At 42.0% G+C, this 27,196-nt stretch overlaps 2 protein-coding genes and 1 long non-coding RNA gene across 9 annotated transcripts in view; 2 read left to right on the top strand and 1 right to left on the bottom strand.

Annotated features, from left to right (window-relative positions):
* NFAM1 (NFAT activating protein with ITAM motif 1) lies at positions 1 to 14,699 on the top strand. Of its 2 annotated transcripts, XM_083698775.1 has the most exons (7): positions 7 to 133; positions 3,267 to 3,395; positions 3,519 to 3,860; positions 4,186 to 4,298; positions 6,112 to 6,198; positions 10,007 to 10,093; positions 14,076 to 14,573. In XM_083698775.1, the coding sequence occupies exons 1-7, from the start codon at positions 79 to 81 to the stop codon at positions 14,148 to 14,150; spliced, it is 888 nt and encodes a 295-aa protein (XP_083554901.1). In that variant the 5' UTR covers positions 7 to 78; the 3' UTR covers positions 14,151 to 14,573. The 2 variants fall into 2 exon arrangements, with proteins under 2 accessions (XP_083554902.1, XP_083554901.1); XM_083698776.1 differs by lacking the exon at positions 3,267 to 3,395 and having other exon boundaries at positions 1 to 133; positions 14,076 to 14,699.
* On the bottom strand, positions 133 to 21,546 carry LOC310825393. Of its 2 annotated transcripts, XR_014555263.1 has the most exons (4): positions 21,275 to 21,546; positions 20,373 to 20,507; positions 4,214 to 4,285; positions 133 to 2,150 (listed from the first exon to the last, which is right to left on the bottom strand). It is a non-coding gene; the product is annotated as an uncharacterized lncRNA (long non-coding RNA). The 2 variants fall into 2 exon arrangements; XR_014555264.1 differs by lacking the exons at positions 20,373 to 20,507; positions 21,275 to 21,546 and adding an exon at positions 13,467 to 14,060.
* The window catches only part of TCF20 (transcription factor 20), a 191,282-nt gene continuing 184,569 nt past the window's right edge, over positions 20,484 to 27,196 (top strand). For 4 of the 5 annotated variants that reach the window (XM_083698534.1, XM_083698533.1, XM_083698521.1 and 1 more), the window contains exon 1: positions 20,532 to 20,754. The gene's annotated coding sequence lies outside the window, so the exon portion shown is untranslated. Of the gene's footprint in view, positions 20,755 to 27,196 lie in introns of all 5 variants that reach the window. The other variant, XM_083698522.1, reaches the window with a different exon arrangement.

The following is a 27,196-nucleotide window of genomic DNA, read 5'->3' as shown; positions in this document are numbered from 1 at the left end:
GAAAAGGGAAGAGACAGAAAGACATTTCTGAGTAAGAGTACCTCTTAGCTCAGCCTATACCTCTTTTTACATGCTGCCATGGCCTCCATTCTATATACTGTTATCACACTTCTCTGGACTCTTCAAGATGGTGGTAAGATCATGTCTCTCTCCCCCCCCCTTTTTTCTGTCTAATCTCTCATTTGTTCAGTCTGGGAAAGCCTTTTCACTAGTCTCTTAAAGCAGTAGTATTTTCAACCATTTCTGCTGTATATGATCACCTCTCCCTTTCTCTGTCCTCCTCTCTCCTGTTCTCCATCCACTTATCTTTTAAACAAGAAAAATAAGAATAAAGCTGGTGCCATTGGGGTGATCTATCTTAGATCAGATAGAGTGTGGCTTGTCTGTGGGTCCAAATTTGTGGGTGAAAAATTGAATAATAGTTTGTTTTTATTCTCCTTCTCCCCATTAACTGATAAATGCAAGCTTGCCCTGAGTGTTCTGAGTTGAAAGTCGGAAGAGGAAATATTAACGCTTTGTAAATAATGAAATAATGAAACCCACCAACTGATGGTCAGTGCCTTAAGGCAAGTAGCCTTTTAACACTTTCCAGAACTGACAAAGCAATCAAGCATTAATGAGTGTAGTGAGCGAATGTGTTATGTGAATATAGTGGTGGGTAGGGTTGCAGAAAGTATTGCAGCACTTTCCCCCCTCCCTCTCCCATCAAACCTGATGGGACTTTAGCTAACAATCAGTGATATTCCATGTATATATTGCTTATGTGCTCCAGATGCTTCACATACATTATCAGTTTTAGTAATTCTTATAGCCTAGGGGTGGGAAAACTATTTTTTTAAGTCCTGAGGGCCACAGAGAGTACACTGAAGGGTTGCATTTGGCTCTGGGCCTTAGGTTTGCCATAACTATTGTCTGGGCCAGAAGAGTTGAGTGTTACCACACTGACTGTCAGTAACAAGCAGCTTTCAATGAAAAAACACATCTTAATTATGTTTAAAATAGCCAGAAATATGTAATATCCAGTTTGGGGCTATAGGGTTCACACTTTTAACCCGAATTGCGCTTGAGGGATCAATACATCCAAAGTGTATTAAAATAACTTTTGGCCAGAGAATGTACAAAAATCAGTCAAGATATGCATGTTCCCCAAAACATGTCGGGGCTATGCAGAAGGACTAGATAATGTACAAAATTCAATCAATATTTGCATGTTTCCCAAAGCCCGTTGGAGCATTTATGTGTTGATTAGGAAATAGGAACAATTTCCTCTATGAGGCCTGGTGAATGTGCACAATGGCTGGTTGTTATATGCATTAACCAGTAATCTAGCATTCCCCATCATACACACACACACACACACACACACTCTACAAGGTTGACTATGTGTTTGGGCTCATGGGGAGATCTTGCTTTTAAGAGGCAGTGGGGATCCTATCAGCAGGCTCTTGAATTCCTGTTGGGTCCTGCTTATGGGTTCATCAACAGAAATAAGCAAGCCATACGCAGCTATTTAATGTGTTTACACTGGTAAAATATCTTCCAAAAAATAATAATCAAAATCACAAAGGTTCATGTGAACCTCATCACCATCCAGCCTCACAGAGCAGTGGCAAAGACAGACATTGAGCACCCATCCACTACTTTCAGCTTCCTGGAGCATGAGACAAAAATAGACAATATGCTTTACGAAACAGCCAGTTTTGAAACTGTTCCCCCCCTGCTCCCATTATGTCTTTGTCATTAAACTGTAATGCAGAATTGCTGCAAACTGAGTAAACTGGCCACTTCCGCCCATCGCTTTCCACATACCAGAATTTCACATGAACAGTAGTAAGTGGAGTGTGGGGGAAGAAGAGGAAGTCAGCGGCAGCAAAGATGATAAATTCCCACAGTGTTCTGCTTATGGACTCTGCGTATCATTTGAAACTTGCTATTTCTAGTTCAGACAGCAGTTTTTAGAGTCAGCACAATCCTCTTTCTGTACTCCAGCACTTCGCTGGGCATCTTCCAGGTTGGGAATACCCAGAATTGCATTGGTGATATCCGAATTAATGGAACAGAGACAGCTGGCTCCCAGTTTGCCCTTGTGTGTAGGTTCTACATATGGCAGTAAGGCATGGGGGTGCAGATCTTCAGCTCCTTGTCTAAAACTTTGTGTAGAATATTTAATGTCAGCATTCAGATATTTAATTAGAAGTAAACATTTCTACAGACACAGGCTTTGGTTCATGCTTGGCTCTCTCCTACACGCTGTGGGGGAGAGGGAGTGTGTTCTGCTGAATGTAAAGCTAGGTGCACTGTGAACTGTCTTAGTCAAAAAGGCAACTAGATTGTGGACTTGTGGTTAAGTCCACCATCTTGTGGTGTTGACCAATGGTAGATGCACACCTGTAGTATTGTGTCCAGTTCAGGAAGCCACAATATAAGAATGTTGAAAAGCTGGAACATGTGCAGAGGAGGGCAACCAAGATGATCAAGGGCCCGGAAACCAAGCCTGTTGAGGAATGGTTGAGGAAAATGGGTATGTTTAGCCTAGAAAAGAGGAGACTGAGATGTGGCAGCCATTTTCCAGTATCTAAAGGGCTGTTACATGGAGGACGGAGCAAGCTTGTTTTCTCCTGCTCCAGAGGCTAGAACCCAGACGAATGGCTTCAAGTTACAGGAAATTAGATTCCGACTAAACATACAGAAGAGCTTTATGACAATATGAGCTGTTCGGCAGTGGAATAGACTCTCTTGGAAGATGGTGGACTCTCCTTCCTTGGAGGTTTTTAAGCAGAGGTTGGATGGCCACCTGTCATGTATGATCTAGTTGAGATTCCTGCATTGCAGGGGGCTGGACTAGAATGACCTTTCCAGCTCTATGATTCTATGATCTAGCGGCAGATTCCTGAGTCATTTGCAGTAGGTTGGCCAGAATTTCTGACTCCCAATAGTTTAACAAGAGCAACAGCAAGATGACTTTTTCCATCTAATTAGACTGCTTTACTGAAGTTTGCATGAAAGGACTGAGCACTCATAGAATCAGAACTGTAGAGATCCTAGTTGCCAGAGGATCATTTCGTCCAGCCTTCTGCAATGCAGCAATCTCAACTAAAGCATCTCTGACAGGCGGTCACCCAACCTCTGCTTAAAAACCTCCAAGGAAGGAGAGTTCACCACCTCCTCAGGGAGTTCCAGTTCAGATCCTGAAAACAAATTGCTAGACACACAGTGTGTTCACCCTGTTCTTTAATTCTAACTCTGTCTTTTGTACCTGTCTCCAGCTGGTGGAGCTTTGGATTCTTGTAAAAAGCTAAGTAGATCTGACAACCTGAAGTCCATCCACCCGTGGTGTACACTCCTCTATTGTCAGACTACTCAATCTGTTGTCAACTCACTCCAGTTCAGAGATGGTAAAATTTGCATCCTTCTTACAGGCTGCTCTAGGCTATGGGCAGATGTTGCCAAAGTATAGATGACTGAGCAACTTTTCTCAATCTTGATAACTGTAAAAAAATATTTTCCTCATCTACCAGGGACTCTCCACGTGTATAATGACCGTCTAATCAAGATTGCTTTTGCCAATGAAGAAATTAATGCACTCTGCAAAACAAACATAATGTATAAACCAGATTATACAAAATTCATCCTTAGCTATTATCGGATTGACTCGGAAAGCAAGGAGATCACAATCATGCAATCTCTACAGTCTGTGGAAATTCCTCCCGGTCGTGAGAACCAGTCAGAGACATTAAATTATCCATTTAAAATAAAGCCTTCTATGCATTCCTCTGTTTCTGGTACCTACTACTGCAAAGCTCTTTGGACACTTAAAAACCAAGTAAGAAGGGGAAATGGGACATTTATCCTTTTCAGAGGTAAGTTCTTGAAGGCAAGTCAGCGGGGGTGGGTTGAACAACAACCGGGGGTGGGGCAGGGGCATTTGTGTGAAGGCATTTAAAACTTTTGCTACCTTTATTTGAATGTATACTATAAGCAGACAAATTACAATGTCTAATTGCAAACAAATCACAACCCCTTAAAGACCAACTAATTTATTCTGATGTAAGCTTTCATGGACTAGCAAATAGGTATGAGGCTTTGAGTTCCTTGAAGGAAAAATGGGATAGAGATTTAAAACAATGAGCCTTGGCTCCCAGTTACCACTTATCTGAATGCTTGGTTTTCCTCATTTTCTTGCAGAAAAAGGATATACAGAGCCCCCTCTTACCATGTGGGTGTGCCTTATCACCATCACCATTATTTTGACTGTTGCAAGCATCATGGGAACTGTCCTTCTGTTCTGGAAGAGAGAGGCAAGTAATTCTTACTTAACATCGTGTTGTATTTGCTACAAAATGCAAAAAGTTTTGCAGCATCAGCCACTCAGTAGTGCTGAATATTAAAGTCAGTTACAAAATGCTTGGAATGAGGGCTTCTACTGATTAAAAAAAAACCTTACTTGAATAATCAAATTTTAATTTATTAAGATTGAGTTGATTAATCAATTAAACCTGCATATGTTTGCATGTGGCTAACATAACAGTTCTGGAGAAAAATGCATTATTTCTTTGTAGAAAGTGAGTATACAGGCATCATCTTATCATCTTCAAGAGGGACCCCACCCTCCTGTGGGAAACGGATGTTCCCTACCATCTGCAGTTTTATATACATATACATATACATAACATTTTAACTCATGTGAAAAAACATTTATTTAATTATTGAAGTGTTTCCTAATCAGTAATGCATTTTTCGTCTATGAAAAAATGGTGTATAATAAAAGTACCTGAACTTTTACTTAATTGAAGATTGCAGCCCTGTTTGGAGCAGAAATTGATTATGTGTTGGCTACTTGGCCAGCAATAAAAATTTGTAATGTTTGTAAACCAAGAGAGTTCATATCATAGCACTGTTATGAGTATCTGTACGAGTATCATAGTACTCATAACATAGTGCCAGTTTGTGGGCTTCTGGTCGGCCACTGTGAGAACAGGATGTTGGACTAGATGGGACTAGAGGGGCCATTGGCCTGATCCAGCTGGCTCTTATCCTCATACTTCCCTTATCCTGAATAGTGGGAGGTCCTGGACAGCCTTTACAAGGTCAGTGTGTTCTTTGGAAGAGAAAACATTGCAGGCTTAGACTTGTGGTGACTTTGTGACAAAACATCTACAGATTTGAAGGTTGATTCTTATATTATTTATTAAATTTTGAACCTGCTCTTCCTCCCAAAGGAACCCAGGGTGGCAAACATCATACAACACAACGCAATAAAATTATATTAAAAACATATTCAAATCATTTAAAAACAATTGGAAACATCAAAAACCACTAAGAACATCTTTTTTTTAAAAAGGAAAATGGCCACATGCCTCACGGTTAATTTCAAGGTTATCAGGAGCAGTATATTTCGGCTATTTAAATGCTTGTGTGAACAGTAATGTTTTAAAATTCTTTTTTAAAGTTAATAAGGAGGGTGATGAAGGTATCTCACCAGGCAGAACATTCTAGAAATGGGGAACAAGCACCAAGAAAGCCTTATCATGTGTGAGCTCCAACTGGGCAGCACCCAGCACCACCAACAGAGCCTGCCAATCATATGGCCTGAGTTGGTTGATATTGGGCAGACCCTCTTTTAGTTACTTGGGTGCCAAACCATTTAGGGTTTTATATGCTAGAATTAACACCTCGATTTGGGCCTGGTAACTCAATGATAATTGAGCAAAAGCAAGCGCGCACACCCAGTGCTAATCCCATTGACAACCTGGAAGGTGAAGATGACTGACTCACACTTCCATTGCTTTGAATGGGATATTAGATTTCCCACTGACCTCCATCAATATGCCTACTGTAAGGAAGTTTTAGCTGCAACGGACAGTCAGATGCCCTTGTGCTTCTGTAATAGTTCTGGGGCATTGCCTCTGAACTCAAAGGTCATTATGTGGCCAGTTCCTAAGCTTTGGTTTATTATTCACACCACAAAGGGGTAGCTGTATTCAAAATCCTTTCAACTCCTTTGAAAGGTAAAGAATTAGGAAGAAGAACCAAAGCTTGTACATGTTGAATTTATGTTTTGCCATTTATTCCCATTCATCGTATCCTCACAAATTTGTGGTGTGGCCTCAGTGGAGACAGATCAAGAAGTGCCCTGCTCAGAGGCCGGCCCCTCCACACACTTCAGGCAGCTCAGAACCTCCAGAGCCCTCATATGTTGTGAGTATTACTGTATATCAAGAATGACTTTTTGTAGCAGCCCTATTCAGAAGCCATTAAGTGTAACATGGTGGAGGCTCAGGGGGATGAATCCACTGCAAAGTTCTGCAGAGAGGGAGGTTTACTATGTCTAGCTGTACGTGTGAAGGTTCTCTCTCTGTAGACCAGGGTTTCTCAAAGTGGTCAATATTGAACCCACCCCCTGCAGGGGTTGAAGGGGCTATCCAGGCATTGGGAGAAGACCTAGGGGTCAAAAGGGGCCTGGAGTGGGAAAGAAATGTATGAGGTACAGTGTGAAAAATTTAATTAAGAACTATGAGCCTCAGAAATAAATGACATGAGCATGTACAGAGTGTACCCCCTTGCTCTTCTGAACAACACTGAAAAAGGTTGATCACCAAAGAACATGGTGACTTACAGTAAGACTCTAATTCATAAACCTGCAGCCCAATATTCATATGTTTGCTAAAGCCCATCAGGTTTCTCACTGGAGAGTATGCTGTATATATTATTTTCACAGAATCATAGAATTGTAGAGTTAGGACCCCAAGAGTCATCTTGTCCAGCCCCTTGCAATGCAGAAATCTCAGCTAAAGCATCCATGTTTAGCTAGTAGATAATCATAATGCTACTACATAATTCTGAAATGATTAACGCATCAACTCTGTCATTGAAATGGAACTTCATATTCACTTTCGATTACCAGGTATTTCCTGTCAATTCCATCCCTTAAAAGAGGGATATATGCTATATTACTTAGTAAGCAACAGAGACGAAGAAAAGCATCTTGGGCATCTTGAATAAATGCATCTTCAAATTTGTTACGTATTGTTGAAAGCTGAAGTGCTCTGAGCCATTGAAGATAATACAGTAGAAAGCCATGCAGCTGTGCAGGAGGAAAATTGCTCTTATGACCTGGGTGGGAAATAGAGTTGAGGCGAGATTTGGATTAGATGCTTTTGGAAGTTGTATTCTATCCTTGACTATTAGATGCATGAGCAGTAGGTTTTAATTACGGTTTATGGTTACCAGTCAATTCAAGGGGTGGTTGTTACAGGTATCATTTCATCTTTCCTCTTGCTGGGAGAAAAGATCACAGGACATACTGTCACTTGAACGGCTAAGGGAGCTGGGCATGTTTAGCCTGGAGAAGAGGAGGTTAAGGGGTGATATGATAGCCATGTTCAAATATATAAAAGGATGTCACATAGAGGAGGGAGAAAGGTTGTTTTCTGCTGCTCCAGAGAAGTGGACATGGAGCAATGGATCTAAACTACAAGAAAGAAGATTCCACCTAAACATTAGGAAGAACTTCCTGACAGTAAGAGCTGTTCGACAGTGGAATTTGCTGCCAAGGAGTGTGTTGGAATCTCCTTCTTTGGAGGTCTTTAAGCAGAGGCTTGACAACCATATGTCAGGAGTGCTCTGATGGTGTTTCCTGCTTGGCAGGGGGTTGGACTCGATGGCCCTTGTGGTCTCTTCCAACTCTATGATTCTATGATCATGCTTTAAAATAACAGCTGAGACTCAAAGAACAGAGAAGGAAACTTTTATCTAGTTTTGTCAGGTCTGGGGTGCTGGCAACTGTCAGGAAAAAGCTAAGAACTGTAAATCACAAGTTAGGAACTGGACACAGTGAATATTGCCAAGTCCCAGCTAGAACAGGAAGCCTGTACAGGCCTTTCTAGTCAGGGGCTACTGGTGGGCAGCCTGGGTGAAAAGAGGAACTTCAGGGCAAAAGCAGCTTTAGCTTCCCAGCAGGTGGGACTTATTGGGGGGGGGGAGACTGTGGGGAGGTGGACACAGTGCAAACATAGCAGTGAGAACACCCAAATGGCTGTTCTTACAATACTAAAAAGGCCTTGGGCTGCTCCTCAATGCCCCTCTCTTCTCTCTTGGGGTTCACACCATGTTTTAGCTATTCCTTGCCTTCCCTACTTCTGTAATATCCCCCAGTCATGTTGCTACCTACTGCAGTGGTGAGATCATCTTTAATTTAGTTAATTCACATCCTCTGTCAGCTTAGGGTACTGCTGGTGTATTCATGGCTGCAATCCCACCTAATAAAAAACTTCCTGTCAAGCCTAAATCCAGCTGACTGTTATTTGGGGGTCCTTTCATCTATGCTCTGCCCCCCAATTTTTCTCTCTTCCTGCCCTTTCCCATCGCAGTCACAGAAGGAGAATTGATTCTTGGACAATGCTGTGCATTATCAGTTTGTTTTGAAGTGAGTGGTGGGAAACAGAGTTTGACAATTTGTTCTTTTCCTCTTGCTGTGTCACTGAGCCTTGCAAATCCTGCACGTTCCCCGTTCTGTTAATGCCACCTGTCTTCCCGCATGCTGAAGCTCCTCCCACCATCCTGTTGCTAGGGGAACTGCCACCACGACCATGGCAACCTGCCGTTACCATAAACACACATAAGTGCTGTTTTGGGTGCCTTTTTTAGATAAGAGACTTAACATCAATACATCTGACATACATATTTAGTGGCAAGATGTTTCATCTCTTTGCTTGTGCTTATTTGCAGACTCGGTTTCTCAGTTCTGGATATTCTGAGGCGCTGCCTGGGGGGGGTGTAAAGAGCAGACCCCTCCTTCTTCTCCAGCCTTTCTTAGTGATAACTAGGAGGAGCCTAAGCATGGCTATTGCGTTCTTAAGGCAATTGTTGGGATTAAGCGTAGGGTGGAGTATTCTGCTGTATTTCCAAAAGATAAAAAACTGGATCAGCTAATCCATTTTTCTTTTAATCACCTAAGTTGCAATCTTAAAACGCATTTACCAGGGAGTAAAGCACTGCTGGGCAATGTGAAATGTACTTCCAGTGTAGAATAGTGGTTAGAGAATTGGACCTAGGACCTGGGAGACCAGGGTTCAAACCACCATTTGGGCATAAGCTCACTGGGTGACTTTGGACCAGCCAGTGCCTCTCAGCCTATCATACCTCACAAGGTTGTTGTGGGGATTAAATGAGGATGGGGAGAACCATTTATGCCACCTCGAGCAAAAGGTGGGATAGAAATTCTATAAATAAAGTATTTCCTTGTAAATATGCACAGGATTTTGTTGTTATATAGCTCTGTCTCAGTGTCAGGGAATGAGACATTTTAGATTTGAATATATTTACATGAATCCCTTATGTAGCATAGTTATTACACAAATTGAGTTTATAGTCAATGTCTCACACCAAAATATGCTGACAATTCATGACCCTCCTGTGAGGCAGGGAAAAAGCAGCTTACGAGATACATGAGGTCCCTGGCTAAACAGTTTCAAACCAAAGTCTAACACTCTTAACTGTTAGGCTGCAAACAGCTAGTATGTATATAGGAATGATCTAGGGGTTATTTCCCCTTCCGTGAGAAGTGACGATTCAAGTTAAAACAAATTGAATAAACCCCAATATAACTTCAACCCTGTGCAGAAAAGATTCTTGTCAGATTGTTTTCTTTTCCCTCAGACTTTAATTCAAGGCTTGTAATATTATAAATGTTTGAAGCCTTGGTTTCTAGTGTTGGGCCAAGGAGTAGGACATCAACAATGTTTGCTTGGTGCCCAAACTGGTTAATAATGCAGAGCCATTCTCATGAAGATTATTCCCTTCTCAATTTCCCCTATCCTCACTTGGGAACCTTGGGGGATGTACATAATTTAGGGCAAACCCCTGTGCACATTTACCTGGGATGAGAATAGTCTATTATTGAGATCCCAACATAGAAATATAAAACCATTGGTAGGAATTATAATTTAATTTGTATGTATAGGATATTATGATTAACACGTGTCCTTCCCCTTCCTTCCTGCTTCAGGAATTAGGACCCCGGGAACCCGATGTCTATTTTGCCATTAATAAAAGTACAGGTAGTCCATTGCACAAAAAGGTGCCAGCAGTCAAGGTAAGTCTGATACTTTTATCCCCATTTGCTTCTGCGTTGGCTGCTGTTACAGAAGCCATATGTGTGATGGGAATGCTAGCAAGAACAAACACATTATAATCTGCAGATCCTGGCTCACCCAACTCAGCCAAATTACTTGTCACCATCAGTGGTATCTCCTGTCTGAATCCTCGACTGACAGGGTATGTGAGGTATGCTTCCTGGCATTCTGAACACTGCATAGATAACTTCTACATGCTCAAGATTAAGACAAGCCACTTCTAATAATACATTTTTTCTGGGTCATGTGTATCCACTACTAAGGCAGAAGCAGCTCTTCAGGGTCAATAAAGGATAAAATCTACAGGTCAGGGGCTGCTTCTCAGCATTGCACTTTAAAAGTTCCGTGTGCTTCCAGATCAGCTTGTCAGGTAGACACTGTTGATCCAGTTTTTCTGGAATGGTTCAACAGTAGCTTCTTCCCAGCAGACAACCAGAGGACAACTTTTAATCTAATTAAAATAGTTCATGACCAGGTCAACCTGATATAACTCTTTCAAAACTTGGGTTGCATGTATATGTAACTATCTTGAACTGAAGGCATAACATAATGGTACGACCAGACTGAGGGCAAGTCTGAAAATGTATCCAGAAGTGGTCAGACTTTAGGTTTGCAGGATCTGCTTTGTTTTTCACTAAAAAACTCAGATTCACTAACCGGAAACAGGTGCAAAATAGTGGCTAAGGAAGGTGGATATAGATTTGATGGGGAAATTGCCTCCGAGGGCATGTTCAGTACTGTACCAGAAATGGAGTTCACAGACATTATTGATCACACACAAATTTTGGGTATCCCTCCCTCCCCCTAGCATATTTCCCGATTTCAGCAGCCTAATTTAGAAGGGGAAGAAATGGTTTTGTTGCCACTATGCTTAACCCATTGGGAATTTTGCTGATCTGTAAATCATCTGGAGATCTATCTGTAAATCCCAGTCTGGCTTCTGGCTGGCTGTGCTCTACTCTATGGTGTTTCGGATTTTTTAAAAGGAAAAATCTTGCCTCTCCATTGTTGCATATGCAATAAATAAAAACTATTGAAAAATGGAGTCACAGAAATCTCAATGTCCAACGGGTGCATACTTTGCCAAAACAGAACTCATTGAAAGAAGCAGGGAGCAAGTGCTGAAAAATTCACATCATCAAGGCTACAAAAAATCCAGTTAACTAACCACTACTGGTGCCTTTGAAATGAGAAAGAATGGAAAAAATGAAAAGAGGGGGAGTACCTACATTTGCACATGCACAGTGCCCGGATAGTGCAGTCAAATTAATTCTGCTAAAGGTAAAGCAAAATTGCACTGTTAGCAACCTGCACTGTGAAGAGATTCTGGGTTATTATGTGTACTGTCATGTATGCTATGTACGTTGCCAGAAAATGGAAAGAGAATAAGTCAATATCTCCTAGATCAGCCAATCATGAAAAGGTTTTCAATCTTTTGGGTTTCACAGAACTCTTCATCAGGCAAATTGAGGGTTCAGACCATTAGACAACAATATAATTTAGACCCTTATACTTTGAATTAGCAATGTGCTTTCTGTGTATTAGAACACTATGTAGTAAGAATCTCCTGTACCTCTTCCAAAATAGAGCATATTTCATTATGAGCTAATTCTTCTAACTCAAGTTAGAAAGGGAACATTTGTACTTGACTGTCATTTATCTGGTGTCTTGTTTCTATGCTTGGCTCTGAAAACATATAAAGGTTGCCAGCGCATCTCTCTCTAGACAAGTCCAATTGGAATGCCAGCTGCTTAATTTCCAGATTATGCCTATATTGCTCTTGGGGCCAATTTGGATGTTGGTTGTTCTCTGGAAATAGCAGATGTGGAGTCAAATGCAACTCAGCATACCCACAGAAATATAATGTGTGAATTAGAATTGTGTGGATTTCATCCATGCACTAAAATGTGTTTTGGAATACACACATCAGAGTACAAGTGAGACGCATTGTTGCTGGGTATTATGTCACTTTTTTGGTGGATATGCAGAAACATGAATGATTCCCATATCTGCCAAAATAAAGTAACCTCTGAATTGCCTCTTGCCAATGTTAAGGTAAATATATGAAGCCAAACTGATGACTTTGACAGGTTAGGCCTTCAATGTTTTTTAAACTGAAGAAGGGAATAGAAAAAATGAACAACAAAAAAACAATAACAGTATGGTAAATACAGAACCTCCATTCTGTGTGAACGTCTACACACACTTCACTTCACTTCACTTCACTTCACTGTATTCATAGCATTCAGTATTACATGCCACCCCCTTAACCAGGGCCTGTGTTTCGAGCTCATTATCTCTAAATCAGAACAAATGGCAATTCACTGAAAACCTGAATTGCTGTTTGCTCCAAATGAGTGCTAAAGAGTGGGTTTCCTTGGGGGAAAGCAGTAGGACAAGAGGAATGTGGATAAGCCCTAACTGCCTGAGGGTTTCTTTTTCATATTGCTATACCTTGTGAAGATATCCTGAACTGTTAATGTTAGCGGTTTGTAACATCCATATGAAGGTTCCCTTCTTGGGTGTCATCCAGGTCCTCATGGCCTCCCTAACAGACCTGCAGCTATCCCATGTGTGAGGTCCTGTTCCACTGCTACTTAAACTTGGGTTGAAAAGTAAGAGGTGCAAGTTCTCACAGGAGCATAGAAAACTTCCTTATAGCAGGTCAGACTACTTCCCCATCAATGTCAGTATTATCCAATCTGATTAGCAGCAGCTCCTCAGGATCTCTGGGGAAGATTTCCGCTATCACCCACTACCTGATTTTAAACTGGAGTTGCTGGGGCCTGAACTTGGGACCTTGTAGATGCAAAACACATTCTCTGCTGCTGAGCTATAGCCCTTTATTACTTCTTGTGGAACACATACAACAAGATCTGTCAAGCTTGCTCTATGTTCCGTTTTAGAAAGTTGGTGAAGACTTTATTCTAGCAAGCTTATGGGGGCGGTGGTTAAAATGTTTAAACTGTAAATGTATTAGCTATTTTTTAATCTGCACATTTTAATATTTTAAGGTTCTTTTTAAATTTTTATTGTTTTATTTCATTTCAATACCACTCTCTCTCTCTCTTACTCTATATATAGATATTAAAAATCTCAAAAGCAGTTTACAGCCTACATAAAAACATCAAATAAAACATTCCAGGATCAAACACTCCAAAAGAAGCTCGAATAGAAAATGTACATTCAAAGCAACATAATTAACAGGAAACTAAAATATTATCTTAAATATTTCAAAATAAGACCTTACTAAAGGAGGTCAAATATAGAATACGCATTCAAAACAGAATAATTAGCAAGAGAATAAAATATTGTTTTAAATATAGAACTTACCTGCTGCTGCCAGTGGTGGTTCATGGCGGCCGATGGCTGTAGGAATGCAGTCTCGATGGCCCGGGTTGACTCTACACTAAGTGACTTGGGTGCCGGCAGAACAAGCAAGGGGGTCTTCAAGTCTCCATGTGCAACACTAAGTGCACACTTTGCAGCACACTTGGTACATCACCAAGGTGCTGCCTAGGCAGCTTTTCACTCTATATACCTGGTGGAAAAGCAGACGATTGCAGAGTCTCAGTCTAATGGCAATCACCTGGAGCAGAGTGCAGCCACACCACCTTCCTAACAAGCCCAAGCCCAGTTTTAACTGCTATCTTGTTTTTATGGGATGGATCCCTCTGCCAATTGAAAGGGCTCTTTATATTTATGGACAGAGTTCTGCTTCACTAACTGGATGTTCCTACAGATGAAGGGGAGCACTGAAACATGCTGCACTGCTCTTTTGAAGCAGTAACGGTTGTAGCAAATAAATATTTACTTTCTATTAGGGCTGCATCCATGGCGTGTCCTCCAGTGCATCTGTTCCAGAGACTGATTGTACCATTATATATGGGGTCCTCTATTCCAGAACATAATGTTTTTTACCCCTCCCCTGCCAATTTACAGGTGTCTCAACAGATAACGCAAGAAATCACAGATGTGTATGAGAACAATACAGCAGATTTGTATGAGAACATCTAAGGAGAGAGAGCTACACTGCACAGCCCTGCCTTTCTCCAGAGCTCAAAAGAAGGTTCTGAATTCTCAACATGGAACAAGCGGTACATGCAAAATGTTCTACTGATGTAGATACAGGTAATACTGATACACATCAACACATGGAGCAGCCCAGTATTGTTCCTAGAAAATCCAGCTTTTTGAGACACATGCTTTATACTTAAGAGAATGGGCTAAGAAAGTGGGAATGGGAAAGAAAGAGAGATTTGGGAGAAGAAAATGGGAATCTCCTGAGTTTGCTATGATTTTTTTTTTAAATTATTTATGATTTTCAATTATATACATTTCACTAGTTTTACAATCATTCTAACTCTACTTCCTCCTCTTTCTGCGGTTCCTTAAATTTATTTTTTTACATTTCCTACATATTCTAAATTAACTTACTCATTTATTCATCTGCTTTAAATATATACTCTTACAAAATTGCATGTTATTACAATAATCCTGCCAATGTTCTTACCTGTTTACAGTTTGTTTGTAGATATCCAATAAACCATTTCCATTCTTTTATTTAAAAATTGTTATCTTGATTTCTTATTTCTCTGGTAAGTTTCACCATTTCTGCATATTCCATAACTTTTTGTATCCATTCTTCTTTTGTCGGGACTTCTTCTTTCCATTTTTGGGCAAATAACATTCTTGCCACTGTAGTCGCATACATGAATAAATTTCTATACTTGTTTAGGTAGTTCTAAACAATGAATAAAAAAGTGCAGATGCCCATGCATTAGATTTTTGTAATGAAGTCCGAAACTTAGACCTGTGCAAATATGATAAAATTCAAACTGACCTGGAGGTTTCTCTCAGTTTTAGACAATATTTTGTGTTTGGGAGAAGAAGGGCACACTAATATTGCAGCCCTAAGAGGCCTTTTGTTTAAGCCACAGCCAAAAAGACTATTATAAGTGTTTTCAATATATACAAATATTCTAAAGAAAGTTTTGTGCCCATGAATCAACGACATTTTGTTTGTTTGTTAATCTTCAGAAATGCATTGACATAAGAAGAAACAGCAAAACTTTCCCTCCCTTTTTTCTTTAGCTTAGAAGTCTGCGGGCAGGAACCATCTTATTTGCTTATGTTGGCTATTCTTTGAGCCTTTTGGGCTGAAGAGCAGGGTAAAAATGCTTTGTATAATAAATATAGGTTATTAAATGTTACATGTTTCCTAGAACACCCACTTAACAGCAAATCCAAAGAATCCATTTTGGCATTGTTAACGGAGAAATCTGAGGGCTCCATTGGACAAAAAAAACAAGGACACCAGCCAGGAATACCAGAGCAAAACAGCAGCCAGTAGGCTTGGTCTTTATTAAAGACTGTTGCGACAGGACTCCCACCTGCCACAAGGTGAAACAAGATAGAAGCCCCAAACAAAAGAGAAACCAAACTTTTGTTAGCTGCTAATTCCCATGTCACATACCCCCCAAACTACATCACAAATACATCATGGTTACATCATGAAAGCGGAGGTCTGGTGGCAGTAATCTGAGCATCCTGGACCCTGCCCCATGGTTCCCCTTGCCAAACACCCATCAAGTGTAAAAGAGATATTTACATTTCCCTGTTTCCCAGCCAAGTTAATCACACTCTTTTGCCTTCATCTGGGTTTGTTATTTCTGGAAAGGCTACCTGTCTGGCACTCAGGTATCAGGATGCTCAGGCAGAGGGGCTGCTGAGTAGCTGAGCTCACATGTCTATATGAATTTCTGAAGTTTTCCCAGTGAGCCAGTACATAGATACATTTATCAGTGAATTGTTACATTTGGTATTGTGCAGCAGAGGCCCTTTGAAAAGATAGGAGGAAACTGTGATGAAGTGTTTTGTGGGGACAAGTCACAAAAGTGATTGTGCTGATTTTGGTAGTGGGCTGCATGTGCATGATATTTGCTGGAGGGGCAACCCCCCCAACCCATACCTAAATTCCTTCAACACTGTCCCTCAGGAAGAAACTACAGATTCCAAAGAGGAGCTATATTAGTCTCTTGCAATGAAAAACTTAGTCCTATAGCAGGCTACTATTAACAGATTTTAAAGACTATTGCTTTAACAGATATATTAATACCTGTCCTTGTGAAAGGAAAACTTATTTTATCAGATGCATGACATGGGCAGGAAAAGTATATAACGTGATTTTGTATGTCACAAATGTAATCAGATATTCAGATTTTGAACAGTGGGGCTGAAAGACAAAGGAAAGCTTGCTGATAGCAGACATAAACTACAGGAATCTGATCCAATCAGTCAACTGAAGTTAATTTGTGACTGACATCAATATGAGCTTGCCATGCTCATCCCTTGTCTGATAACACTCAGTAGGGATATAGTGAAGCTTTAGTGAAGAACATTATGAATATGAATCAGCAACGGTGTCACCATTGGGAGAAAAATATATTGAGTTGCATTAACAGAAATGTCACACACCAGAAATAAAAATAATATGATTCTACCTGGTACTGACTTGGTTGGCCTCAGCTGAAGTGCATTCAGTTAAACATACCATAAGAAGTCTACAAACTAGTCAGGATCCAGAGATCTACAGTTGTGGTTTTAAGAGTGGGATGTAGATATTAGGCCTTCAGAGTATGGAGGCAGAAATAGTGAAGACTCGACAGCAATTTGAAATATCTTCAGAGCTGCCACAAGAAAGGGTTGAGGGGAAGGAATGTTTATCAGAAACCCAAAGGAAAGGACAAGAAGCAGTCAAGAAATGTACATTCGGATGGAACAAGAGATGATGTAAGTTCTCCAGCACTGGCTTTGAAAGAATTTATATATTTCACGAATAGATTACAACTAGCAAACTGTGCCATTGTGTCGTGTTTTGTTGCCAGAGGATACTCATCCCTTCCAGGTATTTTATATGGGTTTTCTTCACCCACTCCACCAGTAATACAGCCTGCACAGAAGGGAGAGGGAGGATGAATTTAAGAAAAGCTGTCCCTTAAGCCACCAGATGGTGCCCTTGATTCTCATTGGCTGTCTTCTCTGTAAGTCTTTACCTCTGCCAAGATCTTGTGCTGCTCCTTCCACTAGTGGAATTGTATACATTTAGTCCACAACAAATGCAATCAGCTTGTTTATCTGTGATATTATTGCTTCCCATAATAGTTGTGATTATGCCTGTTTGGACACAGGTGTTTCACCAAGTATCATGCTACAACATGAGATAGTAAGTTCAGAGTACAGGCTGAATGTCAGCAATAACATCTTCAGTATTCCATACCATTCTAATATTAAGATTTCAGATGGCATGTTTATATACTTTCATGGTGGCATGGATTGGAACAGGTCTACCTACCTATCACAGTAACATAGACACTAAAATGGTTTGGCCTAAGGGTTAGACCAACAGAGGCTACTGACCTTACTCAAAGCGCCGAACAAAGTCTTCTGAAGTAAAAAGGACTGTTCACAACTCTTGAGGATTAAGCTCCAAAGGAACGAGGCTTAGGTCCAAGCTATCTGAAAGACTGCATTCCCTAATATACACCTGCCTGGGTTTTGAGATCTTCAGGGGAGGCGCTTCTTTTGGTCCTGCTCCTCTCACAGGCATGCTTGGTGGGGATGCAGGAGAGGGCCTTCTTGGTGGCTGCTCCCAGACTTTGGAATTCCCTCCCTAGAGATGTTCGGCTGGCTCCCTCCTTGCTGTCCTTCGGTCAACAGGTGAAGACTTTCTTTTGACTGCTTTTAATTAAAGGGCTGGTGCTGTGCTGTTTCTATTGTAATTATTGGTATGTTTTAAACTGATTTTATATATGATTTTAATTCTATCAATGTTTAATTGTATTTTAATGATTTAGCCTTCTAAGTTTTTAGTGGTTCTTGTTTTTATCTGTAAACTGCCTTGTGTCTCATCAGGGGGGGAAAGCGAGGTATAAATAAATATATAATGAGGAAGATGAAGAAGATGATAATTTTGTCCTACTTTGTCTATGGCATCTCATTCACCAACCACATGTTCGTAAAGATCTTGAAGCGGCATTCTATCAGCTACCATAGAGATGGAAAATAAAGAGATAAGATGCAAAATTCCTTATTGATACACAGGGCTTTTCCAGACTTTGTGGCAGTCTGACAGCATAGTGCAATTGTTGGGAAAGTACAATTATTTTTGTCTATTAATAATCAAATGTATATTATTAGCAAGAGTAAATTCCCATAAGCATTAAGAGTAGACCTGTCATAAAGATGTCTGTGGACCACCTCTGGAGGTTCTCAAGACCTTCTTCAAAGGCATCTCTAATTTATTAGGAAGTTACTGTTTATTATAAATTTCTTTCAAAAATCAATAGCATTTTTCATCTAACCATATAATGAGTTAAGTAAAGCATTCTATACATCAGTCCTGAGAAACATACCACAAATGTTAAAAAATATAATAACAATCCCTGTTAGGATATGTTCACGTTACCGCTCACTTCGTATCCAGTTTTTGAATCAGACTGAAACTGCTTTAAGAAAACACAAGCCAAAGAGCAATATTTGTCAAGAAACCACAAAATCAATATGGATCATGGCCAATGTTGTATGAAGGTGGCTTCAAAAATTAGCAGTGAGGGCGGACTGGATGAGATGTAAGCAGTTATATGAAAAGACTCTAAATCTGCTCCAGCAGAGCAATCTCCTGCCCACAACAGAGCCACCACTTGGGAAACCTGATTACTTTATATAAATTAATGTTGTTTTTCGTGAATTTTACAATATAGTGTCATGCTTCCTTGTTAGCTGCCTTTGATTTGTATCCTGAAAGACTATAAAAATAACCACTAGTAGCAGTAATTAAGAATGATAATATTTGGGTGTCCCAAAGGTTAGTTTGTGGTGCAAAAGTAGCTAAATATAAATGTATTTAGTTTCCTTATTTGATTTCTTCTCTATTTAATTGTATGTTTATTATCACATGTAAGCATGTTATCTGTATAATGCAGAGGTAAAATGTCTCTTCTCATATGTTTTTGGACACCTGACTCCCATCAGCCCCAGCCCCAGCATGTCCAATGGTTAGGGGAGGTGGGTGTTGCAGTCTGCCAACATCTGGAGGGTCACAGGTTCCCCCGCCTGTTTTGAGGTATGTTTTATTCTTTATTCTTTTATTCTTCACCATCTTTTGATGGTGTGGATGCTATAACATGGTGTGGCCCAAATCTAGCATTCTTCCAATCTATTTCTGATTGATTCCTGATAAGATTTCTGGGGTCCTTTTTTGTACTAGGGTCCCATTTTGTACTAGGACAAATATTTTGCTAAGGTACCTCACAGAAGGCAGGTTCCCCTGATAACATGGGCATAAGATTTTGAATAGCCTTAAGTGTAAACATTACTTTGCTTTATATCCCCGTTTGTTTTATTCTGACTGTGGAAGGATCCCTGAAGTAAGAGTGAATTCAGATCTGCAGAAAGGGAAATGGGCCAATTTCCAACCTGCAGTTCCAGGAACTAGTTTTTAAAATTTCTTCATTAATTTTCATAAAATCTATATACTGCTCCATCAAACAAATAAAAAACCTCGAAGTGTTTTACAAAAAAAAGATCAAGAATTAAAATCAGTGCTTTTTTTCTTTTTAAAAAAATTAGGGGTACCCTCATTTTCCTACTTGTATTGAAATACAGTACTGCCCCTCAATGAGGCCAAACTTAGATTCACAAAATGTTTAGGGTTATGCGTACCCTTGCGTCCCCCCAGGGAAAAAAACAGATTAAAATTATCACAAAAATATTACAAACGTACTTAAAAACATACAAAAAGTTTAAACCACCGTAGAATAGACGAAAACGAATTAAAGCTCCTACAAATGTTCTAAACGAGTGGGTAGGCTTATCTACCCGCCGAAAATAATATTGTGAAATCGCCTGCCTGACATCAATAGGCAGGGAGTTCAGTTAGCACGGTGGTTCAGTCAGGAAAAATCAGAGCAAGGTTTTTTGTGTGTGTGTTTGGACACGTGCTGCACTGAGGCAGAAGCGACCCGGCTTTTTCTGCTGCCTTCCCAGACTCGGTTCGAGGTCCTCTCCGCAAAGACTTGGGAAGCAGGGACGGGAGGGGGCAAAGGAAAAGGAAGAGCATATACAGTATATATTTGCACGTCTGTACATGTGTGTGTGTGTGTGGTGGGGAGAGACTTGCCCTCCTACTCTTCAAGGCATCACTGTGAGATGCCAGACCCTAATCAACAGCACCGGTACCTTCAGGCTCGATCCTCATCTTCAGCCCCGGCTGCCGCGAAGAGAGCCAAGCCCTGGCAGCCGCAGCCGCGCTCCTCCTCTCTGTCATCAGCCAGTTTGGCCTGACACATTGAGTAAAGGCAGCCGAGTATTGTCCTAAAAGCGGAGGGGGGGGGGGAGATAGAAAAAAAGAGAGAGTAAAGGAGGGGTGGGAATAATTCAATCAATCACATGACTTGACAGGATTTCTAACCATTTTCTTTTTGTGTGTGTGTGTGCAACAAAATCATATCTATATATTAAAAAAACAACAACCACACACACAGCCCCCCTCCCTCCCTCCCCACACACACAGACACACACACAAAGGAGCTAAGATGGGACAATAAGGAAGCATCTCAAGGTAAGAATGTCCTCCTGGAGGAAAGTGATCTTTACAGGCTTCAAAGATCATTCGTCCTCAGGCTACATCGCTTGGGGGCTGGGGAGCGGGGCTGGCTCGGTCTTCCTGCGGCTGATGTGCCCAAGGTCCTCAGCAGAGGGGAAGGAGTCGTGACAGGGGAAGAAAAGAAGCTGCTCCTTTGCTCCTACCATGATTGCTCCGTTCCCCACGTTCCCTTTTTTTTTTTTTTGGTGGCTGGGGGGGGGTGGAAGAGAGATGTAGGCAGAAGGGGCGCGGGCAAGGTTGCTAAGCTCTTGGAGGTGTGATAGAAAAACTTCCCTTCCCGAACTACTCAGGTTTTAATGGCTCGATAGGAGGAAATGTGGAAGGAGAGGTATCCAGAGCGAATTCCCATGAGGTAAAACAACAAGCAACTCCTGGGATCGGGGGCGGGGGGAGGAAGAACCCCAGAAAGTGGAAACAGTTTTAAAAAACACGACCTCTCTCTTAAGGTGCGTCAAATAGGATGAATATAACATACACATATGAAATGGATTTCTTCTCGTCTTCTTCCCCCATCCCGGAATTTTGGCAGGTTAATGAAAACAAAACAAACTCTTTCATTTGACTGCGCGGGAAATGAAACAAAAATGAAAAGACTCATCATCTCGGCGGTGATGAGTCTTGAAGGAAAAATAGACCACCACCCCTTTCCGTGTAACCTGAGCCCTTCCCCCTTTTGGAAGGGATTTGAAGAGCAGGCTGTTGTTGAAATGTATTATTGAAGGCAGAAGGGAGGGAAGCGGTTAGTGGGGAAGGATCTGTTGAGCTCACGTTTCACATTCTTTAGCAACCTTCTTTCTGTTAAGTGTGAGGGACGCACGCGCGCGGGCTTTCAACAATCCCAGCGTTTAACCCTTGGGAACAGATCTTTGCCTTTCTCTGCTTTGAACCAAAGACTTCTCAGACACGTGTAAACAATGCGCGGGCGCGCGAGTATGCAGGCGGTGGGGAATGCGGGGAGGAGGGCGAGTTTCCCCCCTATGCAGCTATGGAGGAGGTTGAGGGTGGAGTGATTGTTGAAAGCTCTTCAAAGATCCGAATGGAATATATTTTTCTTCGGTGATGTTTTCCATCTGCCGCAATTTATCCTTGCTTGACTCGTTGCCAGTTGTGAAACGACTAGGTATCTCTTTTGCTCTTGTCCAGCCATCATTATCGACTTGAAATTCTATAACATTTTAACTGCCTTATACTTAGACCATGGGTCAATCTAATGTGTTGTCTCCAGTGGATCTGTGCCAGCCTTAACTGGAGATCTTTGGGATGGAAATTGGGACCTTTTTAATGTAAAGCATGTGCTGTCCCATGGCCCTCTCCTACTGAGGACTCAAACATTGCTGCTTAAAGAAACACTATTAACCCTGCCCCCTGCAACCTTAGATCACATTCTTATTTACATGGTGAATTGTTATTCCCAAAGGAGGAGCTATTCCCAATATGTACTTAAGTTACATGTCAAAGTTTATGAATTAAGTCCCTTGACTTTTCTAATACTTCAGCTGCACTTGTTCAGATAAGTGTATATCGAAAGGAATATTGAATTATCCAGTTCAAAAATCCATGGGGTTGAGTTGCTCAGGGACACTTTGTAAGCTACGGAAAGGCTGCAGGCTGAAAAGATAACCATAGTGTGTTGATGGATTGGTGCCCAATGGGGATGTGGTTGGTTGTGATGATAGCAGCCTCAGTTGAGCAGAGGGGTTGTCCTTACACCAAAACATCACTGCTTCATGTTGTGTAAAATCATGCCTCTTGATTTCAGAAAGCTACAGCTCAGTAGAAATCACTGCAGGTTTGAAGGAACCCTTCCCTCTCAAAATTTTCTCACCCAAATTTAGTGTTGAGGGCCTGGGCTGGGGAGAAAATTACTATGACTAAGGACCTGACTTCTTTCTGTACAGGGCTGCTAACCTAAAGGTGTTCACAAGAAATAAAATAAAAGTCCCTCCCGCCCCGCCAAAGAATACATGTTGTAATGCATTTTGACCCATTTCATTCTTCCTACCCAAATCATTGACCTGGAAGTGAGAGTTTTATGTATGATGAAAAGTTGAGAAGAGATGTAAATACTTCCTGAAATTGTGAAAATGGGAAATCCTGGGTTTATTGGACAAGTGTATTAACCTGCTGTGGTCTGGAGCAGAACTTTGTTGGCATCCATCTATCTTGAGACACAATGCAGTGTGCCTCCAGAGGTGAAGTAAAACCACCTTGTTTTTGCTGTATTAGCAGCACCGATGTGACCTCTCAGGGGCACAAGCCTGGGCAGTGTATGTGGAGGTTCTGGGCTGATCCAGGTTGACGATTCCCATGTGCCTCTCATGTCCCTCTACAGCACAGCTTTCTAAACTGTGTGTTGCGAGTGCGACACATTAGTGTGTCGGCCGCAGCGTGTAGGTGTGTTGCACGAACACTCCCCGCGTTCCTCCTGGGGCTGGAAAGGGGTTAGTTTAACTTCCCGTTTGCTAGCAAAACTGAATTATTGTGTCGCAAAATAATGCATGTCTAAAAAGTGTGTCAACAACATGAAAAGTTTGGAAAGCTCTGCTCTACAGCATGTGCAGAAACTGCCTTCTTGACTGTTGGGCCCACTGTTGGTCTCATCCACTGGAGCCTGTCTTCGCATGCAGGAGAAGTTCCTAACTCACTGAGGGTTTGAGACCCATCAGCTTCCCTCACCTAGTTTAGCTCACCAGTCAAAGCTCTTTCCCAGGATGTGGCCATTATTGCATGCTGACAGCTTCTAGGAGCCATGGGTGAGAGCTGAGTGCAGGGTGGGGACCAAAGGTGGACAATGTACCTCAGAATGAGCACGGCCTGTTTGCTACCAGATGTACTACCCCTCCCCTAACAATAACATTGCCTCTATCTCTTACCTCTTCATTGGCCCCTAAGAATAGCCCTACCTGCATACTGTGTTCACAAAGTGGTCAGCCAGATGTCTACAGGAGCCCCACTAGCAGAAACTTAATGCATCTAAGATAAATACACAAGCAACACACATAGCTGTCAAGTGTCCCTTATTTGAAGGGACAGTCCCTTATTCCAGTGCAATGTCCCGCTGCTGTCCCTTATTGATGGATGTCCCTTAAATGTCCCTTAAATGATGTCCCTTAAATTTCAAAGGAAGCAGCTCCTCTCCCTCCCTCCCTCCCTGCCGGCCAGGGAGGAGGGAGGCTCCAACTGTGTTGCTTGGCTGTGTTGCTCACCCAATATGAAGTCTAAGAACGACTGGGGGGTGGAGCTTGCATGCCTTGTGCTGATCAAATCAGCTGTGTTCCCTCGGGACTCGCCTTTGCTCAGCGCTTCCCAGCGGAGAGGTGACGGTGGTTTTCCTTGAGGCTTCGTTAGGCTGCTGGCTGGGCTTTCTGCCTTTGGCTCAGAGGGGCTCAGAAATTGAACATACCTGTGCTGAGTGCTCGGATTGGAATCGGATGGATACGTCATCGATGGCCCACTCACCCTTGCCGGCGAAAAGGTCTGTCTGGAGCAGGGGCACATGGTGGGGGAAAAGGAAAGGAGATCTTGTGGAGGGGGGAGGCTGTGTGTGTGTGGCTAGTTAATGCAAGCTGAGGGGGGTTTTGAATGCTGGACGCCATTTTGTTACACGTGCTGCTGCAAACTTTGCAGTGCAAAGCCAGGCCGGGGAGCCACCTTAAGTTGAGGCTGCATAGGCCTTGTGGTGCATGTGATTCAGATTCTATTCAGTTGAACCTCTGGTTACAAAGTTGGTTGGACTGTGTTCTCGAAGCTACCAGCATGAGTTTGACCAGACTGCAGGAGGACAGGAAGACTGGAGTGCCTGGAACAGGTGAGGCTGCAGGTCCCTTATTTTGGCTGCTGGCCCCTTATTTTCAAATCTGTAAGTTGACAGCTATGGCAACACATCATGGAAAGCTCAGAGGAAAGTCTTTTGGAAAGAAGAACAGAATAGCTATATGAAATTCCTGATTTCATTCAGATAATACTAAGTTCAGGACCACCTAAGGATAGCCCTATTTAGAAGTTAGCCTAAAGACCAATACATGAATGAAAAATGGGTCCTCACCAGCCAGATGGGTGGGGTATAAATGTTACATTATTATTATTATTAGTTACAGGTAGGTAGCCATGTTGGTCTGTCATAGTCAAAACAAAATAAAAAAATTCCTTCCAGTAGCACCTTAGAGACCAAGTTTGTTATTGGTATGAGTAACTGAAGAAGTGTGCATGCACACGAAAGCTGATACCAATAGCAAAATAATAATAATAATAATTACTGATGTCGTGTTCTGAAACTAGTCACACTCCAAGGGATCCTCCTTAGAGACATTCACACTGCACATGCAAATGCTAGGGTCTAGGCCTAGTTGAAATTAAGGGGGATAAATTACTTGGAGGTAGGTGCTGATTGGAGGGATCTGGTAGGGAAACAAGCGTTTTGGTTCATATTCCACCTCCGCCTTGCAGCCTTTGGCAAATCACTTGTGCCTAATCCTCACTAGTTTGCCTTTTGCAAAATGAATATTATTTGGTAAATGTTGTGTCAAAGGAATGTTTTAGTGTTAAAAGCTCAGATGCCACTTCAGCCTTGTACTGAGTTTGTTCTTTTGAGGCCAACTTGTCTCCAGGGGTGCCAACTTGGAAAAAAATATATTTGGGGGGCCCAAGTAAGCCCCACCCCACATAATTTATCACATAACATGGTGCATGCACATCATTTAAATGGCAAAGCCCATGAAATTTGGGGGACCAAATACTCTTGGCTCCTAGGAGTTTATCTCCATCTAGTCCAGCACTCTCATTTCCATCAATGGCCAGCCAAATGTCTTGGGAAAACTTAGAAGGAGAGCATGTCCCAAGTGCCTGCAACAGAAGATGAGCCCTGCTGGAACAAGCCAAAGACCCATCTAATCTAGAATGGAAAGGTTTTCTTCAGTACAATTCAGGCAAGATGTAAGAGTTGTTATGGAGAGGGCTCTTGCTGTGGAGAGCCTTTTTGTCACTGCCATGGTGGTGCAACTCTCAGAGCCTATCCCTGCGATGGGTTGAGCTCCTGTTGCTCGGTCCCTGCTCCTGCCAACCTAGCAGTTCAAAAGCACGCCAAAAAGTACAAGTAGATAAATAGATACCGCTCCGGCGGAAAGGTAAATGGTGTTTCTGTGCTTCTGTGGTTCACCAGAAGCGGCTTAGTCATGCTGGCCACATGACCCGGAAGCTGTACGCTGGCTCCCTCGGCCAATAAAGCGAGATGAGCGCCGCAACCCCAGAGTCATCCGTGACTAGACGGGGTCAGGGGTCTCTTTACCTTTACCTAACTCTGTGCAGCTAGGCTGTTAGCAGAACAGCCAAGAGGAAAAAAAGAGTTTATGCTGCGTAACTTTGGGCAAACTTGACAGAAGATGCTGGTGGAAGGTAGTGCTGGGAAAGGATGAAGAGAAAGAAATGATGAATATGTGACTGAAGCAATCAATCATATTGAAGTCTTAGGCTGCAGAGTAGATAGAAACTTTGCAAAGGGAGATGGGAAAGTATCTTGCACAGTTCTCAGTTGCAGCATTGCTTAGTTAGCCCAGCCACAGGTGTGTTGCTTTGAGTGTGGGACTTGGTCTAAGGAGATATTCAGTTCTTCAGATCTCCCTTCTCAGCCCTGAGTTTAACGGGTGACCTTAGGCTAGCCACTTGGTCTGAACTAAACCTACCTCACAGGATTGTTGTTGAGTATAAAATGAGGACGGCAGCATTTGCTCTGTCCTGAGTTCTGTGAGGTTACATGGAGGTATGGAAATGGAATAAATAAATGTGAATATATGGTGTATGACCATTTAAGATCTGCAGCCATTCGCCTTTCATGGCTTCCTGGAAGGTGCACTGAAGAATCTGGCTCACATATGATTTTAATAGGTGAAAATGCACAAGCCTTTAGCACTGCTGACATGGGCAATATTATTTGGCACACAGGTTTAGAGCCCTTAAGTAGGGCTGGCGTCAGGGATCGGCATTGCTGGGCAGCTGCCAAGGCCTATGACCTAGTAGTGAGTCGGGGGCACTGCCAATTCCTAGAGCCTCCTGGCTCTGGTACTTTTATTTACAGTGGTACATCAGGTTAAGTACTTAATTCGTTCCGGAGGTCCGTACTTAACCTGAAACTGTTCTTAACCTGAAGCACCACTTTAGTTAATGGGGCCTCCTGCTGCTGCCGCGCCGCCGGAGCACGATTTCTGTTCTCATCCTGAAGCAAAGTTCTTAACCTGAAGCACTATTTCTGGGTTAGTGGAGTCTGTAACCTGAAGCGTATGTAACCTGAGGTACCACTGTATTTATTTTCTGTTGCTGCCTGTTCACCAGTGCTCTCTGAGCTAGCAAACAAGCATGAGGGGTGTGAGGAGAGGGAACAGTAACCTTCAAATGGCTTATGGAA

Source organism: Podarcis gaigeae (assembly GCF_964106915.1).
Source record: "Podarcis gaigeae genome assembly, chromosome: 10".
NCBI classification, from domain to species: domain Eukaryota; kingdom Metazoa; phylum Chordata; class Lepidosauria; order Squamata; family Lacertidae; genus Podarcis; species Podarcis gaigeae.
This window is presented reverse-complemented; position numbering and strand designations above follow the sequence as displayed.